Below are 15,000 nucleotides of genomic sequence, written 5' to 3' on the forward strand. Positions count from 1 at the left end.
CCTGCAGTGTGTGTGTGTGTGTGTGTGTGTGTGCATGTGTGTGTGTGTGTGCGGGCGCGTGTGAGTGTGTGCGGATGTGTGCGTGTGTGCGCGTGTGTGTTGTGTGTGAGATCAGCGAAGCGACTGTGAATTGTGACTTTGTGCGATAGAAAGAATGCACCCAAGCACAGGCACGGAAAGCAAGACAGAACAAAGGCAATGCCTGCGTGTTGTACCATGAGGAGGTGGAGGTTGACGGTCAGCGTGTTCATGATGGCCACTTCGTCCTCCTCCGCGCCTATCATTGCAGCGCACACCACAAATGAGCGAAGAAGCGGGTGACTAGTATGTTCGCGCTTCCTCCTTCACACACGCACAGTTATGCAAACACACACAACGCAAACACACACACACCGACGACGCGGGCGGCCTTGCCGGTGACTTGCTCATCAATGGAGACCCACGGGCGCTTGCTGGGGCCATCTGAAAAGTGGCCAGTAACGCCGCTGAAACGCCAAGCATGCACAGAGGTTTGAATGAGTCGGGTGAAGCAGTCACTGGTAATGTCTCCACGACTTGGTCGGCACACCAAAGGGCCATGACACAAGAGCGTATCGCTTACACCCCCCCCCACACACATACTATGTCATTGCAAACGCACCCCTTGGCCCAGGCATCCAGCTCCTCCTGCACGATGGTGGCCGTGCGCTTCGGTTGCAAGCCTGTGGGTGTGTGTCATGCTGTGAGAGTGAGAGAGAAAGAAGGCACGCTACAAACAACAACACGCGTCACACGTGGTGTAACTGACACACACGAGCACTCAATACACAAACACAAATGCACACATATTCACAAGCACACACGAGCACTCAACACACGAGCACTCAACACACGAGCACTCAACACACGAGCACTCAACACACGAGCACTCAACACACGAGCACACAACACACACGAGCACTCAATACACAAACACAAATGCACACACACACATTCACAAGCACACACACAAACACAGGAACACACTGGCCAGTGCCTCACCGAGAGAGTTGCCGCAGAGGTAGACGCACTCCGTCTCTGGATCAACCAGGGATTGATCCACTGACACACAGATGCATCGAGCAAGCAAGGGACGTGTGATGGGTGAGCAATGAAGTTAAAGGGCTGGTGCATATGACAGACGTGCATGATGCTTCAGGCATGCCCTCGTTCTCACCGCAGGTGAGCGTCTTCATGCGCGGAACATGGAACTCCTTGCGAAAGTGGGCCAGGTCATCGTGGTCATCCAGGTAAGCCGCAAAGGCTTCGCTGCCCAGCTCCAGCCCTTGTTCCCTTGTGGGGAGGGTGATGAGGGTGGTGGTGTGCGTGTGAGACACTGCATGGCGGCACTGTGCAGAGGGGTGCATGTCCACCAGCGACGCGACGCAACGCAAGCAAAGCAAAGCAAGCAGGAAGCGTGCAAGCACATGGCACAACAACAAACAACGCACTTTGCCAGCGCCACAACCGCGTCCATGTTTGCTTTTATCGTGTCGGTGACTGTTTGTTAATTGGTGCGCGCACTTTTGCTCGTCCACTGCTGCACTGACTGTGACCAACACCAACCAACACCAACACCAACTATGAGCAGCAGCAACAAGCGGTACGAAGGGAAGGTGACGATCGTCACTGGCGGATCCAAGGGGATCGGACAAGGCTGCGTGGAGGTAAAGGGGACGCACCCGCATGTTCCTACTGTGCCATGAGATTTGACTGGTTGAGTTTCAACAACATTGTGTGATGACATGAGTGCGCAAAATACAAACAACAGTGCGCATGCAAGCGAAACACACCATGCTGACGCTCACGTGTGCATGTGCAAGTGTGCCCATTCGCTCACACCGATGCACGCACACACACACGTGCATATACGCACACACTCACACACGCACACACGCACACACACACCAACACGATGGTAGGTGTTTGCAGAGGCTGGATCAAACGTTGTGTTCTGCGCTCGAAACGAGGCAGACGGCAAGGCATTGGAGGACAGGGTCAACGCGCTTGGCAATGGCCGCGCGCTCTTTGTCAAGTGCGACGTGTCCAAGGAGGACGAGCTGAAGCGCCTTGTGGAAATCACCATTGACACATTCGGCCGCATCGACTGCCTCATCAACAACGCGTCAGTGGACAAGGGGGGGGGAAGGCGTTGAAGGGTGTGTGTGTGTGTGTGTGTGTGTGTGTGTGTGTGTGTTTGGGGTGTGTGTTTGGGGTGTGTGTTTGGGGTGTGTGTGTGTTTGGGGGGTGTGTTGGGGGTTTTGTTCGTGACATTGCACCCAGACGTTTGTATTCACTCACGTCATGCTCAAACACGCACGCATGTGCACCTCTACACACGCACACGAACACACACACACACACGCGCGCGCACACATACACACACATACACACACAGGGGCTGGCATCCACCACATCTGCCCATCTCGGAGTTCTCTGTGGATGATGCTCGGAAGCTCATGGACCTCAACTTCTTCAGCGCATTCATCCTGTGCAAGCTGTGCCTGCCGCACCTCCGCAAGACCCAGGGCAACATCATCAACATGTCCTCGCTCGTCGGCATCCAGGGCCAGCGCTGCGCCACCACATACTGCGCCACCAAGGGCGCTCTCACGTCCTTCTCAAAGGCACTGGCCATCGAGGAGGCGGCAAACAAGGTCCGCGTCAACATCGTCTCCCCCGGCAACGTCTGGACACCGCTCTGGAGGGTGCGTTGGTGCTGCTGCCATGGTGGAAACATTCAAGGTTACGTTTGCTTGTGCGTGGTGCGTGAGGTGGAATGCTGTTCGGTGGGTTATGGTGCAGCAGTGTGTACCCATTTGCAGCCGCAACAACACCAACTTGTTGCGTGCCATGCAGACCTTCTCATCCGCATGTCCCAATCCACGCACTCTACCCTCCCTCTTCACACACACACACACACACACACACACACACACACACACACACACACACACACACACACACACACACACACACACACACACACACACACACACGCACACACACACACACACACACACACACACACACACATCTCCCAGGAGGCGCTGCCGGAGGACGAGAAAGGCCTCAAGGAAGGATATGCGCTCGGGGAGAAGCAGCAGGTCATGAACAGATTCGGCACCATCGAGGAGAGCGGAAAGCTGTGCCTGTTCATTGCGGCAGACGCAACCTTCACCACAGGCGTCGACCACATCCTGGTGCGTGTGGAAAGAGGTGTGAAGTGAGGGAGACGGAGACGCTATGGTGGTGAAGGCTGTGGAGTGGAGGTGATGGTGGAGTCGCTTTCGTGTTGAAGGCTCGCTCGCGTGCTTGCAGGCAAAGGGCTGGACCGCGTTGGTGGTGCTGGTGTGGTTGTGTGGCGTCGCGTTGCGTTGCGTTGCATTGCGTGATTCCTGCCGTGTTGCTTTCAGTGGATGCTCACACACATCCTCATTCGTGATGGTCGCTGCTGTTGTCAGAGTGGCGGTGCCGAGCTTGGCTACGGCGTCAAGATCTGAATGGGATGGAGCTCTCGTTGATGGGCCGCTTGCGTTTGTGTGTTTGCGCTGGGGCGTTTGGGTTTGGGTGGATGCTGGGTTTGGGTGGGTGCTTCGGGGGAGCTTGGAAGTTGTGCCTGCTTGCTCGTTCTTTGTGTTCCTTTCTTTGTTTACTGGGTGTAACACGTGAGTTGAATACAAAACGAAAGAAAGGGCAAGGTTCTTCATGGCACGGCGTACCGCGTACGGCGTACGCGTCAGGCTGAAACATCATACACGTCAGCGTCCCACACATGTCCAGCACACACTCTGCTGGGGGTGTGCTGAGGCTGCGTGTCATAAACATCAGAATCCCACGCGTGCCTTGCACGCGGTGTGTGATCACCGCCACCGTTTGCTGTGTCGTAAGTGTCCGGATCCCACCTGTGCCTGTGGTGTGGTGTGCCGCCACTCGCTTCCGCGTCGCCAATGTGAGCATACACGGAATCAGGCTGTGGGGGTGTTGGTGTCTGATGGGGTGGTGGTGGCAGTCCAGGTGGTGGCAGTCCAGGCGGTTGTGGTAATCCAGGCGGTGGTGGTGGCAGTCCACGCGCTGCCAGCTGACGATGGGGTGGGCGTTGTGCTTGAGTGGCTGGGCGTGGTGCAACGCATGTACTCTGCGTACCAGTATCAATGCTTTCGTACGTTGGATCGTGAGTGTGTTGTGGTGTTGCTGCTGGTGTTGCGGAAGCTTGGTGGTTTCCGTCGTCAGCCGGCTCATACATGGGGTTGGCATACATTCCAATACCTGCACATGCGCAAGGTCAGAATCGACGATGAAGAAGTGAGAGCGAATTCAAGACATGTAGTGACAGTGTTCAAATCTTGCTTTGACATGACACCATGGTATACGCATACCAGTACGTGTTTGAGCCATTGTTTCGCTTGGAGACCCGTCCTTAACATATCAAGCGCACACATAAGGAGGGACATGTGAGAAATGATGCTTGTGAATGACTGAAGGGCTACCGCGGCGTACGAGCAGCTTCAAGGAACGACATGCAAGGACGGCGCAGGTGTGTTGCATCAAGTCACTGACGTGGTGAAGAGAGATGCGACTCTTTCGCTTTCGAAGAACGACGAGGATCACAGCAATGAGGACAACAAAGAAGGCAGCAGCGCCAATGCCCACTCCAAGCTGCCACGACGCCGATGTTCTACAGTAAGGAACAAGAAAGAGTGCAATTGACAGCGGTCAGAAGGAGGTGGTCCTTCAATGCGCATGGAGTGCAATGGCGACAAAGCACAGACACACAAACAAGGAGGAAAGCGTACGTTGAACTGCTTCCAGCTGGCGACGCCTCAGCGTGTCCTGGGGTTGAAGAGGAAGATAAGGGAGAGGCGGGCATCGATGAAGGAAGAGAGGGGAAAGTTTGTGATGCTGATGATGACTGGATTGTTCCTGTTGCAGGTTCCAGTGGCGGTGTATCATCCGAGGTGAGTGTTGGCACTACCTCTGCTGCTGCTGCTGCTGTTGTTGTTGTTGTTGTTGTTGTTGTTGTTGTTGTTGTTGTTGTTGTTGTTGTTGTTGTTCTTGTTGTTGTTGTTGTTGTTGTTGTTGTTGTTGTTGTTGTCATCAGCGTCGTTGTCGTTGTTGTTTCGAGCACCACACACAACGGTAGATCGCCCCAGCTGCCATCTGCTTGGCACGTCAAGGACGAAGCGCCAGTCAGCTCATATCCTTCTTCACACGACACGATTGCCGTCGCAGGGTATCGGGTGGAGTTGAAGCTTAACACCGCATGCTCGATGACAGGGGCTGTGCAATTTACGCCCAGGCACGAGCCAGGGCTCGACCCGCCACACCCAGAGCGATACTTGCCAACGGGGCATGCCTCGCACTGCGTGCACGTCGTCTGGTTTCTGCTGGCGCTGTACGTGTTGGACGCACACGCAGAGCACAGTGTGCCAGTTCCATTGAAGCCAGGGTTGCACGAGCACGAGTCGTCACATGAACTGTCACAGCTGCTGTATGTGCACTCATCACAACTTGTGTTGCAGTTGTCGTCACAGCCACTGTATTGAGTTCAAGATGGACAATGGAGATGCAAAGGGAATAGGTTATGAGGGCGAACGGCGAAGATGAGAAGCACGCGAGAGTTCAGCAGAGGGTTGCTGGGTTGAGCGATTATGCGCGCATGTAGCAAAATAACATAGTAGTGTGCACGACACGTACGCGTCACACGGCCCATCACAGGAGCTGTCGCAGTTGAAGTTGCAGCCCGTGGGGGTGCAGCTGCTGTCGCATCCAGCGTTACAATCTGCGACACACAAGAAGGGGCGTTAGCATGCAATGACATGGCGAAGAGTGGCGATGAGTGGCGATGAGTGACGATAAAGTGCGCTTGTACACACGACCAGGAAAGTGCCAAGAGCATCAACATGACGGCAAGCCAACGCAACACTTCTACACTTGCCATGCAATATGAGACATTGACACTGATGTGACTGACCAGCGTTGCAGTTGCTGTCGCATGAGTCGTCGCAGCTTGCTGTCGAGTTGAGCCGGGATGTGCGTGGGTGTGTGTAATGGCAGCACGTGAGAACAGAGGTGGGGAGAGTCCACACAAGTCCGCGCATGCACATAGGAAACACGCAATCAATAATTTGTGATGTTGTTACATTACAGTTGTTATGTTACACATGACACGCATGGGTGTTCTTCTTACATTGGCAGTCGGGGTCGGACAACACAAAATAGAAACTGGGTAGAAAAGACAGTGCATTCGTGTTGCGTCACATCACAGACAAGTTTGAAAGTGAGCGAGACTGTGATTGAAGTGGAGAGTGTGAAGAACTAGTTCTCCAGTTATAAACGATGGGGAGGGAGGCCGCTCAGGAAGGCACGCTCCAAGGACATAACACATGAACAGCAAGAGCACACACGGTCACTCACAATGGGCAACCAGTGACTGCGTCACAACTGGTGTCACACGAGCCGAGGCATCTGTCGCAGCTCTCATCGCATGATCCTGTGCACCTGCATACATCCAATCCAGAGCAGCGTAAATTTGCAATGCGTGCAATCATCGCACCTAACCACCAGAAATGCAAGGTACGTCCACGCGCCAACACAGCAGCTCTCGCTTACGACTGGTCGTTGCAGCCGTCACAGCTTGCATCGCATTCGTTGCAGTCATCGTCGCCTGGTTGTTCGTCATGCACAGTGCACCAGGAGCAACAGCTGTGAGAAGAAATGGGCTTCCAAGCACACCTATCCTCATTGCTGCATGCGCCCATGGCTTTTACTGTCACTTACAGCCTGCGTTGCAGTTGTCGTCGCAGCCAGAGCATGCTTGCCTGCGTCCACAAGCACGAGCAAGAAATACGAGCATCAGGAGCATCACGTTTTCGAGACCGAGCAAGACCTAGCTTCACTAGGGCCTGTAGTGCCTTGAGCCGTTGTGGTGGCTGGGTTGGAAAACACATTGTGCAACTTCACAACAAACTCACCCATCGCAGCCCGTATCGCAGCTTGAATCACACGTGTACGATGCTGTCACAGTATTCCTCCTCCGACGCTCCTGTCATGATGATTGTGCGTGTGTGTGTGTTAGCGGCTGGCAAGCAAGAAGCGCGTTGCTTGCGTGAAACCACCATGAAACTGAACAAACACAACAACAAAGCGTTGGCAACTCACTCTGGGGGCCTGGATGCGAAACAATGGTGACGTCACGTCCACAGGCATTTTGCCGCGTGCGCACAGCTGCTCCACAACAGCGGCGGCCGACTCTTCGCTGCACACGCGCTCAACAAGCGCGCCAATGCCGTCTGCATTCAGGAACGCGTCCACATCGTTCGCCTTGGTGTACGTCTCAAGCACATCGGGTCCAACCTCGCGGCACAGCGACTGGAACGACGCCACAAACGCCTTCACCTCATCCCGCTCGCCGCCAGTTGCACTGCCATCGCCGTGCTGCTGCAGCAGCAGCAGCTGTTGTTGTTGTTGTTCCTGTCCACGCGCTGCACACAGCGCACCCGTGTTGAGGTGCCAGGATGGCATGGCCTCCAGCAGCTGCACGCCGCGGTAGTCGCTGATGAGCGACTGCACCGTGTTCTTCCAGTGGCCAAGGAACGCCGGGTTGTCCACAATGTCCGAGCCAGAGAGCGCCGCGTGCATGAGCGCATCGGCCCACGCCAGGCCCTTGCGCTCCAGCGAGATGGTGAGATGCGACGAGCCCTCCTCGCCCGACAGCGCAAAGTGGATGATGCCCTTGGGCATGTACATGGTGTCGCCGGCACGCAGCGTGAACTCGTTGCAGCGCATGCCACGCAGGTCTGCGTCCTCGTAGCGCGTGCACCCCTGCTGCCTCTGGCGCCGGATCTCCTGCAGCTGGCCCAGCCGCGCAGGGTTGAAGTGCTTGATGGTCTCTGCCTCGCTTGGGCGTACGCGTGTGTCATGGTGGTTTGGGAAGGAAGACGACGACGAAGCAGAAGCAGAAGCACCGTGGTCGCCAGTGCCGGTGTTGGTGTTGTTGTCGTCCACCGCGTTGGTGTCGCTTCCGTCGTTGTTGGTGTCGGTGTCGGAGACGTATGCGTCTGGAATGCAGGTTGTCCAGCGCTTTGAGCCGTGGAGCTGGATGACAAGGACGTCGTAGGGGTCTGTGTGCGGCATGAGGGCGCGCGACTCGTTCTGCGTGGCGTGGTACAGGTGGACCGTGGACTCTGTGCCAAACACGTCGCGCACGCCGTCCTGCAGCTGCTTGACGTGGTCCTGGGCGGGGGAGTCCACGAGGTCCTCGTAGCGGATGAGCAAACCCACGCCGGCAGCCAGCTCGTCCTCCATCTGCTTGCACGACGACACCTGCCGCGTCTCGCCTTGCTCCTTGATCTGTGGATCGTGTGTGCGTGTGCGTGTTTGTGTGAATGTGCGTGCGTGCGCGTGAATGTGTGTGTGTGTGTGTGTGTGTGTGTGTGTGTGTGGCTGCAAGCGGCAAGGCAGCTGACAACGCTTGCTTGCAGGCAAGGGATCATCATCTCAACCTTCTCCTCCAATGCCCTTCTCCCACCACACCCAGGGTTCTGCTCGCTGAACGAACAACAGCAGCAGACAAGACAGGCGAAGGACAGGCACCAAGATGCCATGCATTTCACGTTCATGTCACTCACATGGAAGCCGCCGCTCTGTTGGGCCTGCTGTTCAAAGGCGTGGCACAGCTCTTGCACTTGTCCGAGTGGCCGTGTCAGGGATCGCAGGCGTGCAGATGTGGCATCCCGTGCGATCAACGTGTCGTGCTGATACACGTCCTGAAAGAAGGTTGTCCGGTTGAGAGGAGAAGGTGGTGGAGGAGTACTGCCATCGGAAGGACTGGTTGTCGTTCTTGCTGTTGTTGTCCATGTCGTGGCTGTTGGGGAGAAGAAGTCCACCAGCTGCAAGTGCTGCACTGCTACAGAGCGTGCGTGATCAGGAGCAGGTCGAACTGGTTCGCCCAAAGCCAGCACCACCACCAGCATCGCCAGCACCAGCGCCGTATTCCGGACGACAGGACAGCGATCCATTTTGGTCGTGGGAAGGATTCATCTCCAGGAAAAAATTTGAGGCCCGAAGTTTCCATTTTGCCACCCCCCCCCCCAATCCCTTCTCATGAACCATCCCTCCACCCCACCATCCACCCCACCATCCCTCTCACCATCACACCAATGTCCCGTTGTTTCTTGTTGGATGATGGACGCAACAACCAAAGCAAGTCAGGTAGCGATATCCAAAGCCCAACCAACCACCAAAGTGTAACGCGCAAACCAGATGCGAAGGGGGGTAACAACCAAACAAACGAGGCAAGCAAGGCATGTATGTGTCAACACAGCAGCATTCAGACACACACACACACACAGACACACAGACACACATACACAGACACAGACACAGACACAGACACACACACACACACACAGACACAGACACACACACACACACACACACACACACACACAGACACACACACACAGACACAGACACACAAGCACAACCCGAGAAACGACAAAACAGAGCAGGTGTGAGTGACACTTGTTTTCTGGAACGATAGTGAAGCGCAAAGGCACAAGCATACAAGCAAGCTGTGGTCAGAGGACAGCGCACCGCCCGGCACTGCACAGCTTCAACACCGTACACGCACATCGTCAATGCTGTGGGAGCTGCGCCAGTGCCGCTGGCAGCATGCTTGTGGTGCTTGGGGTGTTCACGCAGCTGGCAGATGTGATGGGCCGGAACATGCCGAGTGGCAGGTCGGTTCCATCCGTGCTCACGCGTCGCTCAAACTCCTTGTCTTCCTCGACACTGAGCTGGTGCAGGCGCTCTGCAACCGGGTCGCCCGGAAGTCGCGGCTCAAGCATGGGCGGCGCGGTGCCTTGGAGCGTGTTTGCCACGGCGTTGAAGAAAATGGCCACGAGCTCCTCGTCCTCGCCTTCGTCGTCGTGAGCAGTAGCATAGGCAGCAGAGGAGTCGGCAGTGGTTGCGTTGCTTGCGGGCATTGGTGCGGCGTGGCCGTTGATGCCCGGTGCTGCGTGTTCGCTGCGGTTGCTGCTTGTGTTGCTGGCGCTTGGCGTTGTGCATGTAGAGTGGGTGGTGGCGCTCCGACCGCTGCTGTTGACAGTGGCCATGACTGTTGGCGCCGTTGTCGCTGCTCCGTCAATGTCGCGCCGCAGCTGCTGCACCAGGTCAAACGCGTCCACCAGCCTGGTGGCTGCGCTGTCGCTGTGGGTCGATGCCGTGGCCGCACCCGTGTGCTCGCTCTCTTCGTGGCCTTCTCCTTCGTGCTCTTCCTCTTCCACCACTACTGGCAGCGTGTGCAATGCGTGCGTCTTAGTATTCCCTCCCACGCCACCTTCGCCTTCAACATTGCGGTCACCACCGTCGTCGTCGTCGTCGTGGGCGTCGCTGTACTCGCTGCCGCGGCGCTGGAGGCCCGCTTCTGCCAGCAGTTCACGCTCCAACCGCTCCTCCTGTGTATGTGTGTGCGTGTGTGTGTGCGTGTGTGTGTGCGTGTGTGTGTGCGTGTGCGTGCGTGTGTGTGTGTGTGTGGGGGGGGGGGAGGTGTAATAAAGAATGAGCGCAAGCGTTCTGGCGATTTGACACAGGACAGACTGCAAATGGGTTCACCAAGACACACAATGACGACTGGTGCCACCAACGAAAGCACGCACACACACACAGACACACAGACACACCGACTCACCGACCCACGCCCACGCCCACATTCACACCCTTACCCACACCCACATACACACACACATGCACACACACACACACATGCACGCACCTCTGCGCGAATGCGAGCAAGTTCTGCTTCAAGGACATGGCGACGACTGCTGACGCGTTGAAGACTGGGCGGAGGAGCAGGCGTGTTTCCACCGACACTTGATTCCTTCACTCCCCCCTGACGACCCTCATCTTCATTCTCTTCTTCCTGCAGTGCATCTGCGATGCGCGCGTTGAAGGAGCGGATGTGACCAACACTGCCAGTGTTGCCGCCACTGCCAGCGTTGCGCGTGCGACCTTGTCGCTGGGTCGACTTCATGATGCTCTGTGACAGTCTCTGCACAGACAGCCGCAGGCCAGCTGTGCCGGTTGTGACAGCAGCCTCGGCGTTTTCGTTCGCATTCACAGCACGTGCACGTTCTGCCTGTTCCACTTGCGTGCCTGCAGGCATTGCCTGCATTGTGCGATGCGGCGTCAACAAGGTCTCCCGGTGGCTGACCAGGGACGGTTTTGTCTTCGGGCTCTTTGGCGCACGGCGCAGATGCTCGTCAGAGGGTGTGCGCAGCATGGCTGCATGCGCGTTGCTGCCGTGGGCTGCGGGCACGCGAGCACCCTCACCATCGCCCTCGCATTGCTGCTGCTGCTGCTTTTCGGGATGGCGACGTGCGCGGTGCACGTGCGTCTTTGGCGTGGTGCCCATGCGGTGGTGGTGACGGGCCGGCGTCTGCTCAAAGAACTGCCTGCGTCGCTCTGCCGCGCGCATGCCAGATGGGCAGAGTGTCTGACGGAGTGGGGTGGTTGCCCACGCATCGGAGAGGCCCGTGTTGTTGACAATGGCCTCCTTGCTGCCGGCATCAGGCTCAAAGCCGCTGCCGTCCTCAGCGTCCTGCTGATGGTTTGCAGCATGCCCTGATCGGGACACGGCAGGGGTGGCAGCCACGGACGCAGACAGGGATGGAGCTGCGGCCACAGCACCGCCTGCAAGCGTCTCTCGGCGCACGTTGACCCCCTTTGAGGCACCGAGCCCAAGACGTCCAGGCGTCACTGGGGCGTGGTGCTGTTGGCTTGCGGCCGAACGCGAGTGCAGGAGAGAACGCTGTGCACCAGGGTGGCGCCGGCGCGGAGAGGGCTTGACGCTCTTTGCGAGTGCAATGGTTTCGCGGCGGCGGCGATGGGCCTCCAGACGCTCGCGTGTCAGCACGCTCTCCAGTGCCGATGTTGTTGGCGGCGCAGAGGGTGTGGCGGGCGGTCGTTGCTTCTGGTGCAATTGCTGAAGTACAAGGTCACACGTGTTTAAGTTGAAGTGGTGGTAGTGTGAGTGGTGTGAGTGGTGGTGGTGTAAGGTGTGATGATGGTGGCGGTTGTTTTGAATTTGCGAATAAGGGTGTGTATGCTCGCATGTGAACAGCTTCGCTTAAGTGACTGTGCGGGATTCAATAATGGTTTCTTCCCCATGTGCTGTCAACCTTACCTCTGTGTCGTTGGCGGAGAGGATGGCGTTGAGTGAGGACGGGTGTGCGAGGAACGCGTTGTCCTCGTTTGCCTTGCTCGCTTGTCCTTGTGGTCTTGGGCTTGCTCGCCTCTTCGAATCTGTGTCCTCGTACACCTTGAGCGTGCCTGGCTCCTGTCGACCGCTCGGGGACTGTACAATCGTGTGTTGTAAGTGTGGTTGATGACGTGCGTGTGAGTGGTGCGGTTGATGATGCGAACGTGGCAATGAATGTGAGTGTAGTTTATGGTGAACGTGTGTGTGTGTGCATGGTGCGGTTGATTGATCCAAGAAACCTCATCTACTTTGCACGTCAGGAGGATCAAGGTATCAATTGCGATGAACCCGTACCGGGGCGGTTGTGTTGAAATGGAACTCCTCCACTTTGGTTGTTGGCTTCTTCAGCTTTTCCAGGCGCTGACCGGACACAAACCCAACAAGGCACAACACAGGGCACAAAATCGTGAGGATGGGCGCGAAGGATGGTATCGGGTGTCGGTTGTGCCTGGATGTGGAGTAGCAGACTCAGCGAGGTGCACAGCGCTCACATTCTGCTTGCGGCGCTCCTCCTTGGCGTGTATCTTGTTCCAGTCGGGCACTTTCACGCCCGTTTTCTTCTTTTGGTGTGGCTTCCTGCAGTGTTTGTTCATTTGTGTGAGCCAATGCGTTGAAGCGCGAGTCACAGTGGATTGCATGTGCAACGTCGTGTGAGTGTCGGATGTGTGCTTACGATGTGTTGATTGCAGCGGGACCACGTTGCGGTTTTGCATCCCGTTGTTGACGCTCACGTGGTGTGTTTGTGGCCTGACTCAGCCCTGTTCATGTCAGTGCATGTGCGTGTGCATTGGGTGTGCGTGTGCATCGTGTGTGTGCGTGTGTGCGCGATTGAGTGTGTGCAGCGTGTGTGTGTGCGATTACGTGTGTGCATTGAGCAAGGCAATGTTCAACACGCACCACTGGATCTCTCCTCTCCCTCCCTTCTTGTTGCTTGTTCCACCGACCGACCTCGGCGGGTGGCTGCCATCGTTGTCGTCGTCGTCTCCATCGCTGGCTGGCTGCGCTCTGCGTTGGCGGTCACCATTCGTTGGCAGTGCGAGATTTTTTGAAGTTGCCGCCAATTTTTTTTTATTGTGGCGACGAACTTTTGTGCTGTCGTCTTCCGGTGCTGCTGTGGCCGGCGCTGCTGTCTGTTGTGGTGGGAGTGGATGCTGTTGTGGGCTTGTTGTTGTCGATCTTGCTTGCTTGCTTCTTGATCTCTCGTGTTGGTCGTTTATTGTGTCGCAGATACAGCGATCGATAAAGGGTGCACAGTGCTGGCTGAGTAGCCATTGGTTGTTGGCAAGACAGTAGCCCAGCACTGGCGAAGAAGAGGAACATCAAAAGAAGAGCACGCATGATGATGATGATGATGATGATGATGATGATGGTGATGATGATGATGATGATGATGATGATGATGATGATGATGGCACATTCTATTGTGCTGTTGTGCCAGTACCATTGGTCTCGTTTCCTTCGGCTTCGTCTTCGGCTTCGTCTTCATCTTCATCTTCTCTGAATTGGGCAAAGTAGTCCTTGGCAGCCTGGTACACGTCGTCGGGCTTGCGCACGATGATGTGCTGCAGGAAATCTGACACGAGGTGCTTCAGCTCCGGGTGTGCCGTGACATATGCATGCTGCTCCTCCTTCAACTCCGCCTGCAGTAGAGATGACATGGGAAGAAGATGGGAAGTGGTGGGGTGAGGAGGAGATGAGGAGTTTGAGGACTTGAGGGAGGTGAGGGGCAGGAAAAAAGGAAGAATCCATGCATGTTGTGCTCCAAGATGGTGCGCGAGTGAGAGAGAACACTCACAGACACAAGATGTAGGGGGACCCAGGAGCCAACAAAGGCGTCAACACAATTGATGCGAGTGTGCACAAAGATCTAGACAGGCACAACGTGACAACACAGAACACAACGCAACAACAAAACAACACACCTTCTTGTCAAGGTACATGGACCATCCCTCCTGGTCGTCCTCCCATGTTTCCCGATCCTGTCGAATAGAAGAAGGGGCAGGGGGGGGAGGGAGAAAAGTTGAGGGAATGAGCGAGCGAGAGAGGGACAGAGGGAGAGGGGGAGCTGCGACAGAGGGAGAGAGGGAGCTGCGAACACACACAGACACGTAGACACACACGTAGACACACACGTAGACACACACACACACACACGTAGACACACACACACACAGACACACACACACACACAGACACACACACACACACACACGTAGACACACACACACACACACACACACACGACACACACACACACGACACACACACACACACACACACACACACACACAAACACAAACACACACACACACACACACAAACACACCATCTTTGGTTTGTTTGGTGGTTGTCGAGTGTGGAGAATTTGCGATATCTTCGTGAACAATCTCACGTCATCGTGCGGTGACAAATCAGCCACGAATGACGCGAACAGCAGTGGTTGCAACAACGTTGTTTGTGCAGGTGCAAGGCGGCGCGTGCTTGCTCGCTTGCTTGATGTGATTCTGGTCTGTGTGTCTGATGGCGTCTGTCATATCATGTCACATCACATCACCTCATATGTGCCCGTGTGACGAACCCGCTTGCTTGCCTCGCATCCATTTTACCCCGCTCACGTGCACGTGTGTGACATGTTGAAGGCGTTATTTTTCCTCGCTGCAAGACAACCACGAGCCGCATTCCTCGCCTCTGCTTCGAGTGTTGCTGAGACCTGTGCTGTT

At 56.0% G+C, this 15,000-nt stretch overlaps 6 protein-coding genes across 6 annotated transcripts in view; 2 read left to right on the forward strand and 4 right to left on the reverse strand.

The window, feature by feature from the left end:
- The window catches only part of PTSG_00703 (kynureninase), a 4,324-nt gene extending 2,803 nt beyond the window's left edge, over window positions 1–1,521 (reverse strand). The window contains exons 1-7 of the mRNA XM_004998114.1: window positions 1,470–1,521; window positions 1,196–1,311; window positions 1,021–1,080; window positions 641–701; window positions 394–485; window positions 216–277; window position 1 (exon numbers count right to left, since the gene is read on the reverse strand). The exon at window position 1 is cut by the window's left edge and continues 228 nt beyond it. Of these exons, the coding sequence (XP_004998171.1) occupies window position 1; window positions 216–277; window positions 394–485; window positions 641–701; window positions 1,021–1,080; window positions 1,196–1,311; window positions 1,470–1,495 (418 nt within the window). The 5' untranslated portion in view covers window positions 1,496–1,521. The remainder of the gene's footprint in view (window positions 2–215; window positions 278–393; window positions 486–640; window positions 702–1,020; window positions 1,081–1,195; window positions 1,312–1,469) is intronic.
- PTSG_00704 (17-beta-hydroxysteroid dehydrogenase 14) lies at window positions 1,481–3,717 on the forward strand. The gene is made up of 5 exons (XM_004998115.1): window positions 1,481–1,685; window positions 1,941–2,143; window positions 2,417–2,726; window positions 3,063–3,221; window positions 3,483–3,717. The coding sequence occupies exons 1-5, from the start codon at window positions 1,602–1,604 to the stop codon at window positions 3,519–3,521; spliced, it is 795 nt and encodes a 264-aa protein (XP_004998172.1). The 5' UTR covers window positions 1,481–1,601; the 3' UTR covers window positions 3,522–3,717.
- A 640-nt stretch (window positions 3,718–4,357) lies between these two features.
- PTSG_00705 (uncharacterized protein) lies at window positions 4,358–9,060 on the reverse strand (the record flags this gene model as incomplete). Its single annotated transcript, XM_004998116.1, has 13 exons — window positions 4,358–4,437; window positions 4,509–4,696; window positions 4,815–5,555; window positions 5,716–5,800; window positions 5,993–6,031; window positions 6,209–6,243; window positions 6,436–6,519; window positions 6,631–6,685; window positions 6,799–6,839; window positions 6,993–7,063; window positions 7,180–8,370; window positions 8,649–8,926; window positions 8,961–9,060. 13 exons carry the CDS (start codon window positions 9,058–9,060, stop codon window positions 4,358–4,360), a joined length of 2,988 nt encoding a protein of 995 aa, XP_004998173.1.
- A 596-nt stretch (window positions 9,061–9,656) lies between these two features.
- On the reverse strand, window positions 9,657–12,873 carry PTSG_00706 (uncharacterized protein; the record flags this gene model as incomplete). Its single annotated transcript, XM_004998117.1, has 5 exons — window positions 9,657–10,478; window positions 10,796–12,004; window positions 12,206–12,376; window positions 12,575–12,640; window positions 12,772–12,873. 5 exons carry the CDS (start codon window positions 12,871–12,873, stop codon window positions 9,657–9,659), a joined length of 2,370 nt encoding a protein of 789 aa, XP_004998174.1.
- A 796-nt stretch (window positions 12,874–13,669) lies between these two features.
- PTSG_00707 (uncharacterized protein) lies at window positions 13,670–14,609 on the reverse strand (the record flags this gene model as incomplete). Its single annotated transcript, XM_004998118.1, has 3 exons — window positions 13,670–13,920; window positions 14,203–14,259; window positions 14,607–14,609. 3 exons carry the CDS (start codon window positions 14,607–14,609, stop codon window positions 13,699–13,701), a joined length of 282 nt encoding a protein of 93 aa, XP_004998175.1. The 3' UTR covers window positions 13,670–13,698.
- A 252-nt stretch (window positions 14,610–14,861) lies between these two features.
- PTSG_00708 (pirin family protein) overlaps window positions 14,862–15,000 on the forward strand; it is a 2,669-nt gene continuing 2,530 nt past the window's right edge. The window contains exon 1 of the mRNA XM_004998119.1: window positions 14,862–15,000. This exon is cut by the window's right edge and continues 93 nt beyond it. Within this exon, the coding sequence (XP_004998176.1) occupies window positions 14,911–15,000 (90 nt within the window). The 5' untranslated portion in view covers window positions 14,862–14,910.

This window comes from Salpingoeca rosetta (assembly GCF_000188695.1).
Source record: "Salpingoeca rosetta unplaced genomic scaffold supercont1.2, whole genome shotgun sequence".
Lineage (NCBI taxonomy): Eukaryota > Choanoflagellata > Craspedida > Salpingoecidae > Salpingoeca > Salpingoeca rosetta.